General features: G+C 43.7%; 3 protein-coding genes across 6 annotated transcripts in view; 1 reads left to right on the forward strand and 2 right to left on the reverse strand.

Moving 5' to 3' along the window:
- camk1b (calcium/calmodulin-dependent protein kinase Ib) overlaps window positions 1–9,463 on the reverse strand; it is a 33,096-nt gene extending 23,633 nt beyond the window's left edge. For 2 of the 4 annotated variants that reach the window (XM_035520410.1, XM_035520409.1), the window contains exons 1-2: window positions 9,336–9,461; window positions 3,828–3,932 (exon numbers count right to left, since the gene is read on the reverse strand). In XM_035520410.1, the coding sequence (XP_035376303.1) occupies window positions 3,828–3,913 (86 nt within the window). In that variant the 5' untranslated portion in view covers window positions 3,914–3,932; window positions 9,336–9,461. Of the gene's footprint in view, window positions 1–3,827; window positions 3,933–9,335 lie in introns of all 4 variants that reach the window. The other 2 variants (XM_027020511.2, XM_035520408.1) reach the window with 2 other exon arrangements.
- Window positions 9,464–9,970: 507 nt separating this feature from the next.
- On the forward strand, window positions 9,971–16,816 carry nek4 (NIMA-related kinase 4). Its single transcript, XM_027020500.2, has 16 exons — window positions 9,971–10,271; window positions 10,628–10,894; window positions 11,098–11,295; window positions 11,581–11,688; window positions 11,792–11,946; window positions 12,127–12,259; window positions 12,626–13,132; window positions 13,254–13,307; window positions 13,478–13,621; window positions 13,731–13,889; window positions 14,360–14,426; window positions 14,885–14,994; window positions 15,229–15,320; window positions 15,692–15,894; window positions 16,213–16,346; window positions 16,575–16,816. Exons 1-16 carry the CDS (start codon window positions 10,185–10,187, stop codon window positions 16,671–16,673), a joined length of 2,517 nt encoding a protein of 838 aa, XP_026876301.2. The 5' UTR covers window positions 9,971–10,184; the 3' UTR covers window positions 16,674–16,816.
- A 249-nt stretch (window positions 16,817–17,065) lies between these two features.
- On the reverse strand, window positions 17,066–18,491 carry spcs1 (signal peptidase complex subunit 1). The gene is made up of 4 exons (XM_027020510.2): window positions 18,189–18,491; window positions 17,817–17,876; window positions 17,641–17,727; window positions 17,066–17,319 (listed from the first exon to the last, which is right to left on the reverse strand). Exons 1-4 carry the CDS (start codon window positions 18,222–18,224, stop codon window positions 17,194–17,196), a joined length of 309 nt encoding a protein of 102 aa, XP_026876311.1. The 5' UTR covers window positions 18,225–18,491; the 3' UTR covers window positions 17,066–17,193.
- Window positions 18,492–18,566: the final 75 nt, after the last annotated feature.

Raw genomic sequence — 18,566 nt, forward strand, 5'->3', positions numbered from 1 at the left:
TTAAGGCTAATGGTTATTATTTTATTGGAAAGTTGCCAAAATGTCTTCGGATTGGTTTGGTGTTGGTGCTGAAGTATGTACCTGTGCTCCAAGAGCTAGCCGGCTAAATGTTTGTTGCTTATTTAAAACTATTCACGAGCGTTTCTATTAGACCTTTTACTGAATATATATTGTAAATTAATTTTCATGTCTAAAAGACATGGGGCGGGGCTAGCACAGTGGTTAAGGTACTTGATATGTAATAGGAAGGTTGCCAGTTCAATTCCCACCACTGTGAAGTTACCACTGTTGAGCCCCTGAGCAAGGCCCTTAACCCTGAATTGCTCAAGTTCTTAGTCATAATTGCAAGTCGCTTTAGATAAAAGCGGCAGATAAATGTAAAGACTTACTTATGCTTGCTTGTTGACCAGCAGTGACATTTTATATAACGTGCACAGCAGCCTCCTGTCCTGGTTATGGGGCTGGAAGTGTAGTCTCTTGAATCATCAAGTACACTCATTACAATCTTCCCAACTGCAGCTTTAAAGTATATTTTGGACTAAAGGAACCCTGCTACGGTCATGTTAAAAATCACAGTCAAAATGTAATACTCCATTTCCAAGCTTTGTGAATAACCGCAGGAAAACACGGATGCAGTCAGATGAGGTCAAAATTGGCCAGCAAGTCATGTTGGGTCCCGGCTGCCTCCCAATAACTAGGCACGACTCAAAAGCTGAAGAGACTGCCTCATACCATCCAAGAGCCGAGGTATGAAACTGCAAGGAAAACTATTAGAAGATAAACCAACCAGCAGACAGAGATTATGATGTCAGTAAAACAGTATGGGGGATTTTTTTTCCTCTTTTAATTAGTCAAGAAACTGAACTACAGAAACAAGTATTCACACACCACTATCTTTGTACACTGCTGTCCCTGAAGAACTAGAAAAGAATTTGTTGGGTAATATTTTTCTCTTTTCTCTCTCTAGAGGGGAAAAAATGCATCCTCCACAAAGAACGTCTGTCTAATTTACGCAAGAGCATCCACAGTAGTTTACTTAACCAGATATTTACCCAAGACACTTATTGGCCTCTTGATAAACGAAGCTGGCAGATTAATGGCATGATAGCTGTCAGAGGAGGGGATCTTTAAGGAAAACAACACTTATCAGCCTTGAGTCTATTTACATTTGACGATCTAGTCAGAGTTTATCCAAGAGTGTTTTAACAGGATGCAATGCCACTGGCCCTGCCTATGAACAGGATGGACAGAGTGCGTAGTGTGGTGAATGTGATTTGGAGGGAAGTGAAGGGATACTGTGTCCTGTGACATAGCCCGGCACAAGAAAAAGGGCCATTGATTTTTCCAGTTCCACTTCCATTTTCTCAGTCACTTAAAGCTAGATTTATGTTGCCCATCACACTACTAAAGACTGCTCAAACCACACACACACACACACACACACACACCACTTTATAGAAGGAAAGCTTTGTGTTCAGTCAGTCATATCACCTAAAAGCAATTTTTTCTCCTTGTAAGGAAAATCAATGTGGGACGAATGAAACTCCAATTGAAATTTAATGAAGGTGTCGAGGCGTTGTGCTCCTCATTCAAATGAATTGGAAAGTGACAGAAAGCCTGGAACTGTTAAGTTCCATCGAGTTATCTGTTGTTGAGAAAGGAGGGAAGAGGACAGAACAGATTTAATGGAATAAAATAAAATGTAAATTCCAGAATCTCCTGCACAACTGCATTTGAAAACTGAAGTTCCAAGAGTCCTGGAAACTTATTCTAGGCCCTCAATTAAATCTGCTGCCTTTGAATTGACCATTTCCTGTCTCTCATACAAATAATGGTTTTCGGACAAAAAGGAGAAGTAACAGTAAAAGCAGAATATCAGCATCAACTGTAAAGGTTTTGATGAATGTGGAAAACTGTCCGCTTGTGAATGTCCATGTGAAGAAGGGCTTTCCCAGGTAACTGCCTTCACCATACATGGATGAAAAAACCTTGATTAAAAAAAATAATAATTTCAGCCAGATTAAACTGAGCTTCACAAATGCTCATATGTTCGCTAGCCAGATTATTAATAGAAAATAAAAAAAATAAAAACTTTGTTTCCATAGCAACTGTTGTAGTCCATATGGAAAGTGTCTGCTGCTGTTTCCAAGACAACCAACCCACAGTGAACTCATAGCTAAGCAATGCAGAGAGCGAGTGATCTTTCCCCAGCCGAGCCTGGACAAAAGACGGAGCTGAAACTCACATCCATGACTCTGCCTGACCTGCGCGCTTTTCCACAAGCAGAAAGAACACTTCCAGAGAAACCCACTGAAGGCCTGTGGGGCTTAAATGCCGCCTTCCTACTCGGCAGCCCGGACCGATGCAGTAACCACAGACCATTTGTTTTCCTGAGCACAGGTTAGCCTGCTGAACTAACAGTATATCAGCAGTAGCCTTCACACTGAAAATTAATTTCAGGTCTAAAAAGTATGCAACTGCAAACTTAACCCTACAAGGTCAGATGATCCTGGCTAGAGTGTTTATGACATAAAACGCTGCAAAAATCATACAGTTCACACTTCATAAATACAGGCTTGAACAGCTGAAGTCACTACAGGGAAGCTGCTATTTTCCAGAACACAGGCTTAAGCGCTCTCTCCCCTTGCCTGCCCTCTCCCAGGACCCCCCACCCCCATCCCACCAAGCAAAGCAGGACCTCGGACTACTGTCTGATAACTCACCGAGGGCCCTGGAGACTTTGCTCCACTCCAGAAAGCTCAGCTTGGGAAAACTAGGCCTACAAATCCCTAGCTGACCCCAGAGGTCAGGTCACACATCCACACACCAACCGGGACAAGGTCACCAAAGACTGGCAACATATGGTGGAAGTGGTTGATAAACCCCTTGAGAGATGGGGGGGGAGGGTAGTTTTTATATTGGCTGACAGAAAGGTCAGGCACACAGTACCCAAGTTTAGCCTTGTGGTTCCTGTATTGGAGTACATCCTGGTGAATTGCCTTTCATGAAATGGGGTTTCTGTTCCTTCTTCCTCTCTCTCTCCCCCTCTCTCTCACCCCCCCCCCCCCCCTCAGAAAAAGAAAAACATCATTAAACCGCACATTAAATACAATCCCTGTTCAAGGCCTGGGCAAATAGTAAACAGAGACGGAAGTAAGCCAACCCCAATGTTTGCCACTGCATTTTAACACAATAAGGCCTAATTGTGTTGAGCAAACCAGCCATAACAATTAAAAGGAAATGGGGAACACCAAATGAGAAAGCGGAAACAAAACAACTGCATTATCCTCTGCTCCGCATCCATTACCTTTTTTGTGGATTAACTGGAAAACATCAAATACCAGCAAATGAATGCCACAACAATTTAATATTCCAAAGGGCAGGGCAGATTTTGACCACACCAAAAATGGGCTAAAATGAAGTTTGATCACATGCATTAAACTGCACATTTAAATACCCTGATAAAATCTGCAGCTAATTCTCGGTTAATGTCCCACTATTTGGCAATTTTTTACAGAGTCTTTATCATAGCATCATGTCCCAGTGTAGAATTTGGCAATTACTTAGTAAATAAAGTACCTTCAATAGCAAATTTAACAGCAGCTCAATGTATCCTGCCTGTACTTCTCACTCCCAAGATCACACTATTAATACAAGCATAATACAATTTAGAATAATATCATTTTGTAGAAGAAGAGTGCTCATTCCTGGCCGTATTTATGTCTCACTGCACTGCACGTTCGCTGAAGCAATGCTGTGGGTTAGGGTTAGCACAAATCCACTAGCTGTGCATCGTCAGTGTCCTTTATACTGGGGCTAAGACTTACGTGCCCAAAACATCTTTGAAGTCATAGATCTCCTTGATGTCGGATGTCTTCTTCTTCCAAGAGTGTCCGTCCTCACCCAAGGGCATTTTGTAACGGTCGAATATTCTGACAGAGACAGAAAGAGAGATTTCAGTCACATTTCAAGCATATTTCAGTCATGTGGGCTAGACAATACCCCCTCCTTCCCCCAACAATGGTGGCCTCATTTTAAATAGGTTAATGCAATGCTGAAAATATTAGATTTGGGGCTGTATTCAAGCTTCAGAAAAAAAAATTTGTACTAATCTGTAGACACACTTACCTGCTTTACCATATGTTCCATAAAGTCTTTTAGTGAGCAAAAAGGGAACATCAGCATATACAAGGCTTTTGTCTATTAGTGCAGCCTGCCTGTGTCTCACACACACACACGAAGTAGGAAAAGGTAGGATTCCTAGGCTCCGTCTTGCCACACAGAGGCAGTGAGGTCAATGTAGCAGCCCATCTGCCAGAAAACCATTAAGCCCATTACCAACCAGTCTCAGGCGCCAGAAGAACACCAACAAATCAGATCAAGTGGTGAGTGGGTGCCTCACCACAAACTTATATTTAACCCCCATATGGTTAAAGTCATGTTAGTCCTCCATGGGCATGTGACTACTTCATGGATTTTTGGTGGAGACAAATGTAGGGTCCGATTCAGTCACGAGGAAACACTGCCCACTGCACTGTCCCAAGACTTTTTAAAATGCAGCTTGAGCTAACTGGAAGAGGACTTGCAAAAGGAGGGATTTTTTTTTTTGGTTTTTTTGTAGTGTTTAGTTTCCTGTATGTAATTTGTTAATGTGTAGTAAAGAGGGTTGAAGTGCATGCAGGCCAGGACTCATGTTGGTAATACATTCAACACTACCAATAAAAGGCCCCTTTATGGTGGATTTATAATGTCCCTCAAAACCAGGTCATAAACAGAACTGAAGAGGAATATAAGCCCAGTCCATATTTAAGATGATATCCAATGATGGTATGTAATGTTCATATTGATTATCCAATTGATTATCTGAATACATATCATTGTATAATTTGATCATGTACACTAGTAGCAGGGAGGAATGCTGAATGCTGAAGTGTTTCCTCCTGCTCCTAGCAACCAAGCAGTGGTTAATATGGCAGAAATTAACTAATCATTGCTCGAGCTGATCAACGTTATCACGGTCACTCAACGTTCTGAGGACAATTGCTGTTATCAAAAGCAACCATTAAACGTTTTCAGCAGGAACCAAGCCACAAAACGCACTGACCAATCGAATTTATGGGCCGTACCATTGTGCAGCTATGATCAATAAGGAGGCGATCAATGAGCTAAAGGACAGCCACACTGGCGGCACTCTCTCCACGCAGGCGACGCCTTCCTCCCCGTCTCAGAGTGATGACCCCCTCGCGAGCTCCACAGATGAGCTCGTCAGCTGCTTTGAAACCAACTCCGGGGTTCAGAGATACTCCCATCAGTCAAAGATGACACATGGGTCTGTCTTTCTTTACATTACTCCAAAACTCAGCTCTAGATATCTGAAACGAAGAAGTGCTATACCACTCAGCTTCTGATAAGGTTGACAAGTCCCTCTGCACAGGGATATCCCAGCATTTCAAACGCAGTCAAACAAACGTGTCAAGCAGGTCTTTAATCTTAAAGAAGGGTATGAATTAGTCCCTTTTCCTTGTAGCCCCTTATGCCAGGGCCATTTGTCAGTAGCAGACTAGTACACAGGGTGGGGCAGCAGCTCAGTGCCCTGCCATGTCGGGGGTATGCGCACTGTGGCTATTTTTAGGAACCATGGCAACACCACTGCAGACAATGAACAACGACATCAGCCATCGCACACGGGGCCTTTGAAAGGCATTAATCGAAGGGCTTCTCGCACCAAAATAGCCCACTAATAACAGCCCATATTCTGGGACCCTATAGATAGAGGTGGGTGCTCTGCCAAACACTGCTTTCCTTGAGTCTCCACTGGCAGACTAACTTAGTCTAGACCTAATGATGGATTCTTTGAAAGATATCACCGACAGTTTTGACTGACTTTAGATTTAATGATGTACATTCATAAGCTATGAATGACCTACCTCCTAACCTACACATTAACTACAATGTTTCCGATTGAATCTTAATATTCCTCCCAGTGGTGATGGTGGATCTGCCGTGAAATCTTACTGTGAACTGATTTTGAAAACTGAGGGTAGGCTGCCCCTATACTGCTAACTGATGTTTCTTGTCCTTGGCTGGAGCACTTAGCCTCTCAACTGATTGTTAATAGCCTGTGATTTAAAAGTATCGAATTTAAACACCCACTGCAAAAACACATTAAGTTTTCTGCAGATGTGTTTGGTCCCCTCTGCCAGATTGAAACATCACCTCCAATAATTTCACTTTCAGTTCCCTTCCTCTGGCAGAAGAACAGCAGCAAGCAAATCCCAAATGCCACCAGCGGTCCACTATATTCATTTCCCATGGCGCCAGTTCTGAGAAGGTCTCCATGGATACCAAGGAGCGGCTTCTCTACGTGGACCCAAAATAAACGCCGGTGAAGGTGGTAGGCCGAAGTGACAGAGGCAGTCATGCTGCCATAGCAAAGCTCGCCTGCAGCTTGGCAGAGAGTGGAATTAAAACAGAGTGCTACTCTTCTGAGTGGCAGCTGACCGCAAGACGTGAAGTTTCACTTCCCTCACAGTGGCTGAAAATAAAAGCCTGATATGTTGTCTATTGTCAGACTAACCTTTACAAGTTGCTGTGGTAACAATTGGTAAGTGACAGTACATTTAGCTGCATGAGTGCTGTTTAGCATCAAGTGCACTTGAAACAGAACTGAAATACGTAGCCTCACTTGGCTATTCTGCTGTGGACATTAATGTACTGTGCTTAGTTTCAATTAAAATCCCGGAGTTTTCATCCATCTGTCATCAAGGAAACATCAGAGCTGGTTCAATAAACAGATTTCAAAACGTTATTCGAGATTTGAATGTACTGAATGAATGCACTGTATTAAGTCTAATTACGCTGTCGCTTGGAGTCATGGAAATTATTTTGACAGCTTTCTCTTATAAGAATAACTGGACGGTCTCAAATTCAAACAATATGGACCAGATATGGTACTCATTAGAACAAGCTACGGTCTTCAAATTCAAACAAATCAGATGATCGATCTCCTAACATCTCACAAAACTGTCTTGGGGAGAATATGCTTCCCAAGTAGCCTTACACGTGGAAAGCTTAAGACAGCCATCTTACTAACCAGGACAGCAAAGAACGCAACGAGCTAGAACTCTAAACCTCTAAAAGCATGATAACAATGGCATTGCCCTTTGCAGTGACAAATGCATTTTCTATTAGAACATCACATCTTTCAGAGCTGAGACTTCAGTACAGCACATGTGAGGTATATGCAGAAAAGGACTGGACTCGCTAAGACAGTCCTGAGGGCGTGCACGCAGGATGAACGATCCTAAGGGTTCAGGGTGCCACAGGTTGGTATGAACCAAGGAAACGGAAGCGACCAGAGAGACTAAGCCAAAACGTGCAGGACGGTAAAAAAAGACGACTGGCTAACCTATTCAGACACATTGTTGCAGTCGACTCCAGCATACTGCGTTCATAATATTTAGAGTTCATCACAGACAGAAGACGTAGGTACACACTGGTTTCCCATGGCTGCTCAGAAGACATGAAAACTATGACATCACAAGGAATCCTTTACCAGCACAAGAGTGCTAGTAATGACTTCAAGTTTTAAATTTACATAACAGCGATATAGTCGCTCGCGACTGAAGCAAAGGTCTGTCTTCATGTCTCCGTGTTCTGCTCTCTCCTTTCAGGTGCATTCACTTACACCCAGGAAGCCAAAAACCTCTGTTCCCACCATGGCCCATGTGATGTGCTCAGAGCACACGGCTGCCTTTGGTCAAATAGTATGCAAAGCAGGGCCGTTGCATGACCGTTGCATTTCCCCTCCCTTATTGCTGCTGTGCCAGGTCCAGAAGCAACTATACTGATCCCACTCAAGACCTTATCTGTTACAGCACACAACACATCACTCATCAGGCCCAACAAGTAATGCTGTTTCACATCCATTTCTTCTACAAGTAAACCAGACTCTCTTTTAAGTGCCTGAAGTATGATCAGACAAAGAAGGCTGGACAAATCAAGTCGCAGGTCATAAATGGATTATCATTTCCTTCACTGACCGTGTCAATGCAAGGAAGAGTTCTGTCTGTCAGCATTATATACTGTATACAAACATTTATTTATACACACAGTTCTAAACTGACTGAGGGTCACCATAATGAGCATTTTGTGCTGCTAATGACATGAAGATGTTATGCTGTGAGGAAGCAATGGTTCGTTGCTGCCTGGTTTATGATACTGGGTTATCAGTATCACACAGCCATCTGTTCCTGGTTTTTAGATACTTTCAACACACTCATGTTAAAATATGAAGCAAGCCTGTAGCAGCGGTGAGGTCTGCACAGGTTCAGAGACCGGTGTAAATGTCACAAGGGTCTGAGGAGGAAGCCTGACTTCTGTATCTGTCTGTGATGTGGGTTTCACTACAGCAGTGAACAAGAATGAGCTCAATGCCTTTGGATAGATAGATAGAGAGGGACCCACTCACGGCTATCAAATTATGATCTGCAAACTGACAGACAATTTAAATGGGTCCAAGCAAATGAAAGGACCAGGAACATAAAACCACAGAGGACTGTCTGAAAATGCACATAAAAGTAGCAGAACAATATTTCATAGAGAAACAGAGAGAGAGAGAGCAATCTGAGAAAGAAATCACAGATCCTACATTTTGATTAACTTGAAGCAAAATGTTTACTGCACGCAGTTAGGCCATCTTAAGTTTTTTTTTACCTTTTATGGAGTTTTGTGAAACAGGAAACCTTTTTTAAACCAAAGCATCAACCCCCCGTACTTCGAGTTCTCCCTTTACAGTCCAACAGCTTTACTGCCATCAGACCTCGTGTTAAGCATTTGTTTTCTTGCCTTTTTGTGAAACCTCCATTTCCCCTAGTCACCGTAGACCATGCTGAACCATGTTCACTCCATTCGTAGTAGCTTTTATTCAGTCGATTGTGGTTAAGATAAGGCTACCTGCGTCTATGATGGTTCATATCAGATGAACGTTACCTGCGCCTCACTATAGATTATAGATTACATTAACGCACGTTACGACCTACTTCAGACACAGTACAGGCTTCACCCAAGCCGGCTGCAAACCCAATCGGTTCCGGCGATAGCAGAACAGTAGTCTAAGAAAGAAGCTACATTGAATCACTCATCCTACACGTTTGTGTCGAAAGTCTTCACCGTGTCGTTTGGGCTACAGGACTCAAATGAAGGGACACCATCGTCTCCACGCAGTCTACAGCAAGGTGGGTTTGTAACTTGCAAGCAACAGCAGTAAAAGTGTCCGCATATTTCCGGGTTGCATCTTCCACGTCAAACAAGAGTGTTACAAACGCCGCTCTTACCGAAACCTTGGAGAGGAGCAGATGCGTTCTCAGCCGGCTAGCGGTGCGGTTTAGGTCGGTGTAGGAACTGGTGCCTTCGATAAAGCCAAAAGGAGCGCACGCCTGAGCGTCAAGGCGGTCGATGAAGGGGGGCGGGGTTGGAGGGCTGGGGGCAGGGTTTCGCCCAGCTCTTAACCAATCAAACACAGCGTAGCGCCTCAGGTAATCAAGGCGTTGTTTTCATTGGCTGATATTCTCAGCTCTTTTTAATCGGCAAGCGGTCCGTAAGAGGAATAACTAAAATACTTCCAGCAAATGGTTAATGGCTGATGTTCGGTTCTGATATAGTCCATATAGTCTTGATATAACACTGAAGCTCTGTAACAGTTTAACACTCGCCACCACATTAGAAAATGGAAGATTAAGGTACAATTCCGATGTTGCTTTGAACCTGCACAAATATATCCACAACTTGCTTTTCTTATTAAGATTGGCACTGAATAGAAGGCAACGGTCTTTCATAACACCGTGTCCGGCAGCCAGTTTTACGTCGTCACTGTTTTCACTGAGTGTTTACAGAGCTTAAAGTGTCTGACCTGCATTGCCCATGCCAGACCGCTGCGGGGCGCTATGAACCAACCCCGGGGGGTGCCAGCATGCGGCGGGTTCCCTCGCGGCGTCTACGGTGTTAATGTGGGCAGTTGCCTGGTGACGAAGAAGCTAACGCTGACCGTTTCCTGCAGCGTCGTTATCTCCGAATAAGTTTAACGTCGGGGAAATCTCCGCCAACGGTTTAAGATAACCGATGTCGTGTTAACTGGCCGCCCCTCGGACTGGCCGCGATGTGACTCCGTGATCCGCTGCACGGAGATGGAGAGCTACCTCTTCGTCAGAGTGGTGGGGAAGGGCAGCTATGGAGAGGTGAATCTCGTGAAGCACAAATCCGACCGAAAACAGGTAAGTTCCGGCGAGATCCAGCCCACGTCAGGGTTCGTCTTCCGTGTGCTTTGTGTTGCGAGTAACTGTGGGTGAAGACGGTTCTTTTTACCGTCATTTTTAGTTACTTAACTTTCCTGATGCGATCTAGTTTGCGAGCTGATTTCCTCGGGCTCACGAGCCAAACTGGGGACTGTGTTCATAGCTCAACAGGATGTATGCAGCGGACACGGGGGATGAAAGGGGTTTTGCGTTCCCGTTATGCTTTCTGCCTCTGCTCTCAGCAGAAGAGAAAAAGCAGTGTCGGGTCACACATTGTAGAGCAGGCCGGGTGTCCTCCCTAAAGTCCCTGTTCTCATTCAAACAACCCACACCAGTATGTCATCAAGAAGCTGAACCTGAGGACGTCGTCCAAGCGCGAGCGGCGTGCGGCCGAGCAGGAGGCCCAGCTCCTCTCGCAGCTCAAGCACCCCAACATCGTCACCTACCGGGAGTCCTGGGAGGGGGAAGACTGCCAGCTTTACATCGTCATGGGTTTCTGCGAGGGTGGAGACCTCTACCACAGGCTGAAGCAGCAGAAAGGAGACTTGCTTCCTGAGAGGCAGGTGGTGGAGTGGTTTGTGCAGATCGCCATGGCCCTCCAGGTGAGTTCCAGCCGCCGGGACTCCAAACAGAAAGACATAGAATTGTGGCAGACACTTGACGTGCGTTCTTTGCACAAATGGTGGCGTCATTGGCAAATGCGCGCTTGTGGTGCTTCTCCACTTTGCGTCGTTGCTCTAACGTTACTTCATTGTACAGGCTTTTCAGTGCGTAATGGTGATCTTTTATTTTTTTTATTTTTTAGTACTTGCATGAGAAACACATCTTGCACCGAGATCTGAAAACACAGAACATATTCTTAACTAAAACCAACATAATCAAAGTGGGTGACCTGGGTATTGCACGTGTGCTGGAGAATCAGTACGACATGGCGAGCACCCTGATTGGGACGCCTTACTACATGAGCCCCGAACTCTTCTCCAACAAGCCGTACAACTACAAGGTACACAGTATACTTGACTTAACTTCTGTTTTATTTACAATTCCTAATTAAGACTGAGAATCACGATTTATGTTATGGATAAAGTCACTAGTCTGTGTTAGGAATCTGCTCTGTCTGCATTTTAATGCAAATGGTTTACAATAACACAAGTTGCTTTAAAAAAAATCCAAGCTGTGTAGTAACAGACTTGTTTTAGTAAAAGCTCAGGAAGTCGATTCTTTTTTGAGTACATTTTGCCTTCCTTTCTAAGCGGTCACTTTTAGTCGTGCAATTCTCTCTGCCCAGTCGGACGTTTGGGCTCTGGGCTGCTGTGTGTATGAGATGGCCACCCTGAAGCATGCCTTCAACGCCAAGGACATGAACTCTCTCGTGTACCGCATCGTTGAGGGGAAGGTAACGCGCCGCCTTGCTCTGCTGACGTGACGCGTGCCTGTAGGTTCCGGTGGGAGTTTTCGGGGCGGTGACGTGTGCTTTTGTTTTGCGCCGATTTGCGCAGTTGCCGCAGATGCCGGGCAGGTATGCTCCTCAGCTCGGGGAGCTGATCAAACGGATGCTGTGTAAGAGACCCGAGGACAGGCCCGACGTCAAGCACATTCTCCGACAGCCCTACATCAAACAGCAAATCTCCATTTTTCTGGAGGCCACCAAAGAGTACTCCCACCAGCTATACTTTACAAACTTGAGCTTTGTATTTAGTTATTTATTTCTGTATTTAAGGAAAGAAGCCTACAATAATTAGCAAGCCAAAACTATGTAGTGTGCCGTTTGTCTTTGCCGTAATGGTACGATGTGCATACCGAGCCTCTGTAATAAATGCTGCTGTTTTGACAGGAAAACCGCCAAATCCCGAAAAAAGGCACCGAACAGCCGAGCGAACAGTGCTGGTCCGAGTGTGCCGGCCAATCACCAGCTGGGTGTTCCGTTGCAGTGTGTCCCCTCTGAGCCAGAAAGCCACGGGAAAAGGGTAATGGGTCCTGCACATCACTGGAGACACAGAAATGCAGAATACGTTCTCAACCAAGTGGGATATTGTACCTGTGCTGTCTAAAAGAAAGTCCCAGAAAAATCACGTTATTCTTTCTATTTCAAGTATTGTAGAGGTCTTTATTCATTCTTTATTCCCATACTGAACTTTATCATGTTCAGTATGGGAGTTAGTTTGACATCTTCTTACCTACTTTAAAGCCACTGGAGTTTTGAAATGTATTTATTTTACGAAAGATATAAGTAATTATTTGAATGTTTTATTATAACCACAAATATATATTTGTTTGATTTTTCCCACAGTCAGATAAAAACTAAACAGAAGCTTTTCTGTTTCCATGAACAGAAGCTGTGCAACGGTGTAAGAGATGTTATTTCACCAGACTCACTGCTACCCCCTAAAAGCCTGAGGGAGGACATCTTTAACTCAACAGGCCAGTCAGTAGTAACCATCAGCAACATAGATGTCGCCATCCAGCCCAAGGGCAAGCTAAAGGAAGCAAAACCACCCCGCCCCAAACCTGCCTCCAAGCCTCATTCAGCGCCTGAGCAGAGAGAGCGTGAGGAGGGCGGCACCCCCATGCCGAAGCAGCTGTCGGGGGTCTGCAGCGGAGAGGGAGAGAGCGCGTTCCCTTCCAAGAATCCAAGCACGCAGGAGCCGCCGGATCTCATAGACCGGACTGGATTTTTAAAAAAGGGTGTGGCTCCTGGTGTAGGCGTGGCCATGGAGGAGGACACATTGACGCTGCTGCGGCAGGGGCCTGTAGAAGACGATGCCCCCGGCCCCCGGCACACACCCTTCACTGATCTAAAGACGGAGAACTTGAGCCTAGCAGAGGCTGCCTTGAAGGAGGTCCCTATAGAAAACTAGTTAAACCCAGCCACGAAATGCATGCCAGTTCTTTTTTTGTTGTTGTTTTTTTAATAGTACGTTTGCCAAAATGAACAATCTTCTGTTTCACTGTACTTTATAGAGCCTAGGGTCCACAGAAAAGCTACTTCAGCCATTTATTCCTGTAACACTAGAGGTAAGAAGAGATACCCTGGCCTGCATCATACACATTTTACATACAATTATTTTGCAATTGATGCATACCTACTAAATAGTATTTTCTGAATGTTCCATCTGCACTTTAGTAATGACGTGGTCACCCCAGTTTGTTCCATTATATAATGTGATTCTTGTGTCTGCATTTAGGAGGTAAACAACCAACAGGCACCTGCCGTCCCCTCACATCACAGCACACCACCTCTTCATCCTCTCTCCTCTTCGTCTGAGCCATCCACGTCTCATCAACGCAGGCAGAGAAAGAGGCAGGAAGCCCAAGAGTGTCCAAGCAGAGTGGGTGAAACCAGATGACCAAATTCTTTCATTTGCTAATTAAAAGTTTCATATCGCTCTGGAGAAAAGGGGGTTATTGGGAACCTCTGTGTTTCTTGTATCTCGGCAGGTAAAAGCAGCCAACCTGAGACCGTTGCCTCCACTCCGGGAGGGCGTCCTGACGGGGAATGCAAAGGAGCGAATCACGGGGGATGGAGAGAACGCTAATTCAACTGCGGTCTCTGCCACAGCCCACCGTGCTTCACACAAGGAGGACCCTGCATCACAGGTATGGCCCACCTGGGCCGAGCAAGGGCCGTTTAACGTAAATGTGCAGGTTTTTTAAAAAGATAAAGGAAAGGAAAGGTGGACCCAGCTACCAACAAAAAATTCAGCAGATAGGAAAATAGGAATATTTAGAACAGTTTTTCCAAGTGCTGCTCTAACGTTCCAGGCTTGTAAATCAGCCGATTCAGGTGTGTTGGAGCAAGGACAAGGAAATGATGTGCAGAGAACACCAGGAGTCAAAAAAGAGCATTTTCTTCTATATCATAAATGTAAATTCTATAAAAAAAAACTAACCATATCTTGCATAATGCTGTACTGTAAATGCCTCAGTCACCCAAAGTGTTTGTGCTACATAGCTGATCACTTCTTGTTAGCCTGAAACTCTTCACTCCTAAAGAGGAGATTTGGACTTTCTCACAGAGAGATGTCCCAGTTTTTAAATCTGCATTCTAAACTGTGCTTTCCATCCAGAATCGGCTGCTCTCAGCACGAGAGAGGAGAAGACTGAGACAGTCAAAGGAGAACCAGACGGAACTGGGTATATGAACATGTTGGATTATTCTAGAATGGGCATGTGAACATGCTGTATTATTCTACAGTGGGTATGTGCACATGCTGGGATATTCCAGAATGGGTATGTGAACATGTTGGAATATTCTAGACTGATAAAATCAAGACATTCCTGTAGGTATAGATTGTCACTGCGAAAATTGTTTTTCTATTTTTATTTTTTAATTTGTCTGCTTAGGTTGAAAGTTGTTACGGGATTAACTGAACAGATCTTAGACTCAAAATCCTGATTATTATTAATCTCATGCTGACTTGACATTGTGGAGATGAAAGATTTTCTTCAGACAGTGACAATATGAATTCATGAATTTGGAGAATCCTCACCGCTCCTCCGTGATCAAAGTGGGCAGGTGTTTGCGATATGAAAGGGCTTATTGTGTGTTGCACTCTGCGGCCTCTCGTTAAAGCTTCTCCTTCCCTTTGAAGCGGCTCCTGCCATCCAGAGGGCATCATGTGATGTTCCCTCGTTAGTCTCCAAGCACACTGACCAGCCAGACTTCTCCAGACCTGCCAGCGTAGTTGCGGTAACGCACAAGGTAGGATGGACTACAAGGTGATCGATTGTCTAGACAAAGTGTTAAGAGTCCAATTTCTCTCTTACTCTACAGTTTAGTGCCCATGATGTCATTCTATTGATCGGTTCAAATGTGGATTTAATAACTACCTGATAAGTTAAATCAGGTATATTCAAATGGGAAGGGGGGTGGGGGGTGTTGATTTATGCAGCATTTTGGTGGAATTAGATATAGAAGTATTCTGTCTTGAAACAGGAGCAGAAGTCGTCATGGCAGGAGTCAGACGAAGAGGAGTGCAGTTCCTCAACCAGCTCCACAGAGCGCTGGGAGGGAGACTACAGAGAAGGGTGAGAGGCTTCTCACACACACACACACACACACTTCTGGAAACATGGTCTGATCCTGATCCATGGACTAGCAATCTATTATTAAACAGGAAAAATGAAAAACAATTATACTTGTTGCATCTTGTGTATATAATAGAGTATTTATTGATGTACTTATAATTAAATGTATTTATTTAATTAAGGAAAAGTAAAACTGGTTTATATATACAACAGACTTATTTAACAGTCAGTTTACTAAGCACACACTGAGCCCAAACCAAAACTAAACACTTTCAGTCAATAGTTCCCCATATAATAAAATGTATAATTGCCCAGGTAATTTCCATCATATCTGTTTGTTAAAAAGCAAAAGTGTCTCTGTTGCATTACAGAAAAAGCGAGACCAATGAGATGCAAGACCTGGTCCAGATGATGACGCAGACATTAAGAATGGATGCCAGAGACGTGTCATGCGAGCAAGAGGACTCGCACTGCCACTCTGACACACTTCCTGAGTTCAGACTAAACAGGAAATACAGAGACACCCTGATGCTTCATGGGAAGGCTCAAGAGGGAGAGGCCAACTTCCCCTCAGGTCTGGTTCTCTCATTCCACAATGGCCTTCCAATGAACATCCATGCTGCCAGTTCATGTGACTGTGATGTACATAGTACTTTGTGTAAACTATGACTTAAAAATATAAGTTTAGCTTTTTTATGGAATTTAGGTGAATTTGAAGCAGCTTTTCCAAAAAGATCTTACCATTAAAGATTTTCTGGCACAGAGAGCTCAAAGCAGTTTGTCCTGCTGTGTCACTGTGAGATGTGTGCTCTGACGTCTTGGGGAAACTCTATCCCCTCGACTTGCATTCATAGGCAGAGTTTGGTTAAGGCCTTCTTTCCTCTCTGTTCAGACGACTCTTCAGGGCAAGCCAAGATCCGGAGAGCCATCGAGCACCTGCGCACAGACGTGCTTAAAGGACTCGGAGTGAAGCTGCTCAACAAAGTCCTGGACATCATGCAGGAAGAGGACGAGGACCGGAGAGAGGTGATTCAGTTGTAGTTTCCTAGCCCAACATGGACCGTTAAGTAGAACTCAACCTTCTGATGTTCGGGGGATAGCTCAGCATGCTCCAGCTACAGATTTAGGCTGCTTTGACACTGTTGGTATCTTTAAAGAAGAGTTTAAAGAACACTTTTTTTAAAGAACACCTTTTAAAGTACTGGACACAGGCAAAGCAAGATTATAACCATTTCATCAAACTTTTTCTTGCAGGTTCTTCTTCGGCAGCAGATGGGGGAGGAAAAATACAAGTTATATGCTGTAATGGTGCGACAGCTAAAATTCTTTGAGGATGTTACTTTTAGGGACTAAATACATCTGATATACAGATCTGTCACAGCTCAACAGGCCACCACTAATGAACTACTTTCGCCAGAGTTTTGACAGCCAGTTCAAATTTATTACGAACAATACGTTTTGATGCTGTTGAAAATAGATATGCAATGATGACACTACATATGCAGTCCATCTACATTACTGTTCCATTGGTCTATGTTGTGTACATAACCCAATTATTCCACATTCCTTTTTCTTTTAAAATGTGTACATGATCATAAACTTTAAATTGGTTTTACATAGCAAACTTGAAACCATGATAGATGTTAAAGTTAGTTGTTTTTCTATAATCTGTACAATGCACATTATATTGCTATGGGTACAAATGTAGGGCCATCGATTTAGATAATATTGTACAAAGATGAATATAATGTTGAACGTTTTTATTACACGTTTGATTTTACATGAAACAATGACATGAATGAGTGAAATATGTCCAGCCGCAAAGTTCGCAGGGGTGCTAATGAAAGGGTTCCGTGGGAAACCGGAAGACACTCTACTTATGTTTTTTCTTCTTTAAGTTCTCCTGAGGTTTTTCGCGGTTTTCTGCCGGTGTCTCTGGTAGGGCGGGCTGCCAGGTGAGCGGGTGTCGTCTGTACATAGGCCATGGCGGTAGCGTGAGCTGCAGCAGAGCAAAGATGTGTGAGAGAGACAGAGCTACTCAATTCTCACCATGCACACAAAAGCAAGCAGAAGGTCTGAAAACCTGTAACCAATAAGTGCTGCGCTATCTGCATTCAAAGGAAAAATCATGCTTATATTTATCATATTTTATAAATTCATATTGTTCATATGCACGTTTGTGAAAGAAATTATTTTTGAAACTTACATTTTCACGCCATTTTAGTTAATAGATAAATATGCATTTATTTGCATAAATTACGGTGCACCTGGTTGGACACGTTAATACATTAACTAATGCTGAAAAATATCATCTGCTCACCAAACAGGAGATTGCAAATCCAGCTATCATTATGTAAACAGTCCATCCAAACTGCTCAATAATGAGACCATAAATGAATCCGATGACCTGAAAAAGGAACAAGGGACTGAATGAAAGATGGTGTGGGATGCAGAGAGGGAAGGAGGCTCTGAGATGCAGGGAGGGCCCGTACTCACCGCTGAGACGAGGACAACGCCTTGGAAGATCTGTTCTGCAAGTTTCTGTCCTCTGTAGTCCTAAACGAGCCAACGTGTCAGATGTTCATGTTCAATAACCGCGCCAATGAACATATGTTAACCATATCGTTTTGTGTTTTACAGTCCCGAGGTTTTTAATGTGTATAACTCAGTATTGGCGATTGAGGATACCAGGATTTTATGATAGTTAATTATATAAAGAATTTATAATGGCTCATTTTAACGCCGTTAATGCTATCGTTAGATTTGCTAGCTAGCGAGTTAACGAAATAATAATAACCGTTTGCGCTAAACACTGGATGCATGTTATGCTAAGAAATGCTTATTATTAAAGAAGGCAATGCGTCTTACCATGTGAGCTGGTATGGATTTAAACATAGACAGCATTTTGAAATTAACAGAATTTTCAAACAAGAAATCGCTATAAATTTAAGATTTCCTGTTTCAAAAGCGCACGTAGATTTTTGAAGGACCCGGACCAAAACATCAAGCGGTTTGAGGTGCACTCCATTTACGCAGCATGGGCCTGCGTACTTTAAATCCGCATTTGAGTCCGTTATGTACGCTTTTGAAAATGGGATTTGTGCTTACCAAAAACGTACACCGCATATTTAAACAGATTATATGTAAGACTAAACGTTTTCGTGAGCTCAAACAAACCAAGCAAGAAACCTTTTTAAAAATCTGGCAGCAAGCTGGACACCTCTTTAGTGCCTTCGAGGAAGTAAA

Source organism: Electrophorus electricus, chromosome 20, assembly GCF_013358815.1.
Source record: "Electrophorus electricus isolate fEleEle1 chromosome 20, fEleEle1.pri, whole genome shotgun sequence".
NCBI lineage: Eukaryota > Metazoa > Chordata > Actinopteri > Gymnotiformes > Gymnotidae > Electrophorus > Electrophorus electricus.

What these genes read in the sequence shown, in the direction of transcription:
- nek4 (XM_027020500.2), top strand. Translation starts at nt 10,185, where the DNA reads ATGGAGAGCTACCTCTTCGTCAGAGTGGTGGGGAAGGGCAGCTATGGA. An exon ending in GGAGAACCAGACGGAACTGG is followed by an intron (nt 14,427 to 14,884) that starts GTATATGAACAT and finishes TTCCCTTTGAAG; the next exon opens with CGGCTCCTGCCATCCAGAGG. An exon ending in AGAGGCCAACTTCCCCTCAG is followed by an intron (nt 15,895 to 16,212) that starts GTCTGGTTCTCT and finishes CTCTCTGTTCAG; the next exon opens with ACGACTCTTCAGGGCAAGCC.
- spcs1 (XM_027020510.2), bottom strand. Translation starts at nt 18,224, where the DNA reads ATGCTGTCTATGTTTAAATCCATACCAGCTCACATG. An exon ending in GCGTTGTCCTCGTCTCAGCG is followed by an intron (nt 17,728 to 17,816) that starts GTGAGTACGGGC and finishes TTCCTTTTTCAG; the next exon opens with GTCATCGGATTCATTTATGG. An exon ending in GATTTGCAATCTCCTGTTTG is followed by an intron (nt 17,320 to 17,640) that starts GTGAGCAGATGA and finishes GCTCTGCTGCAG; the next exon opens with CTCACGCTACCGCCATGGCC.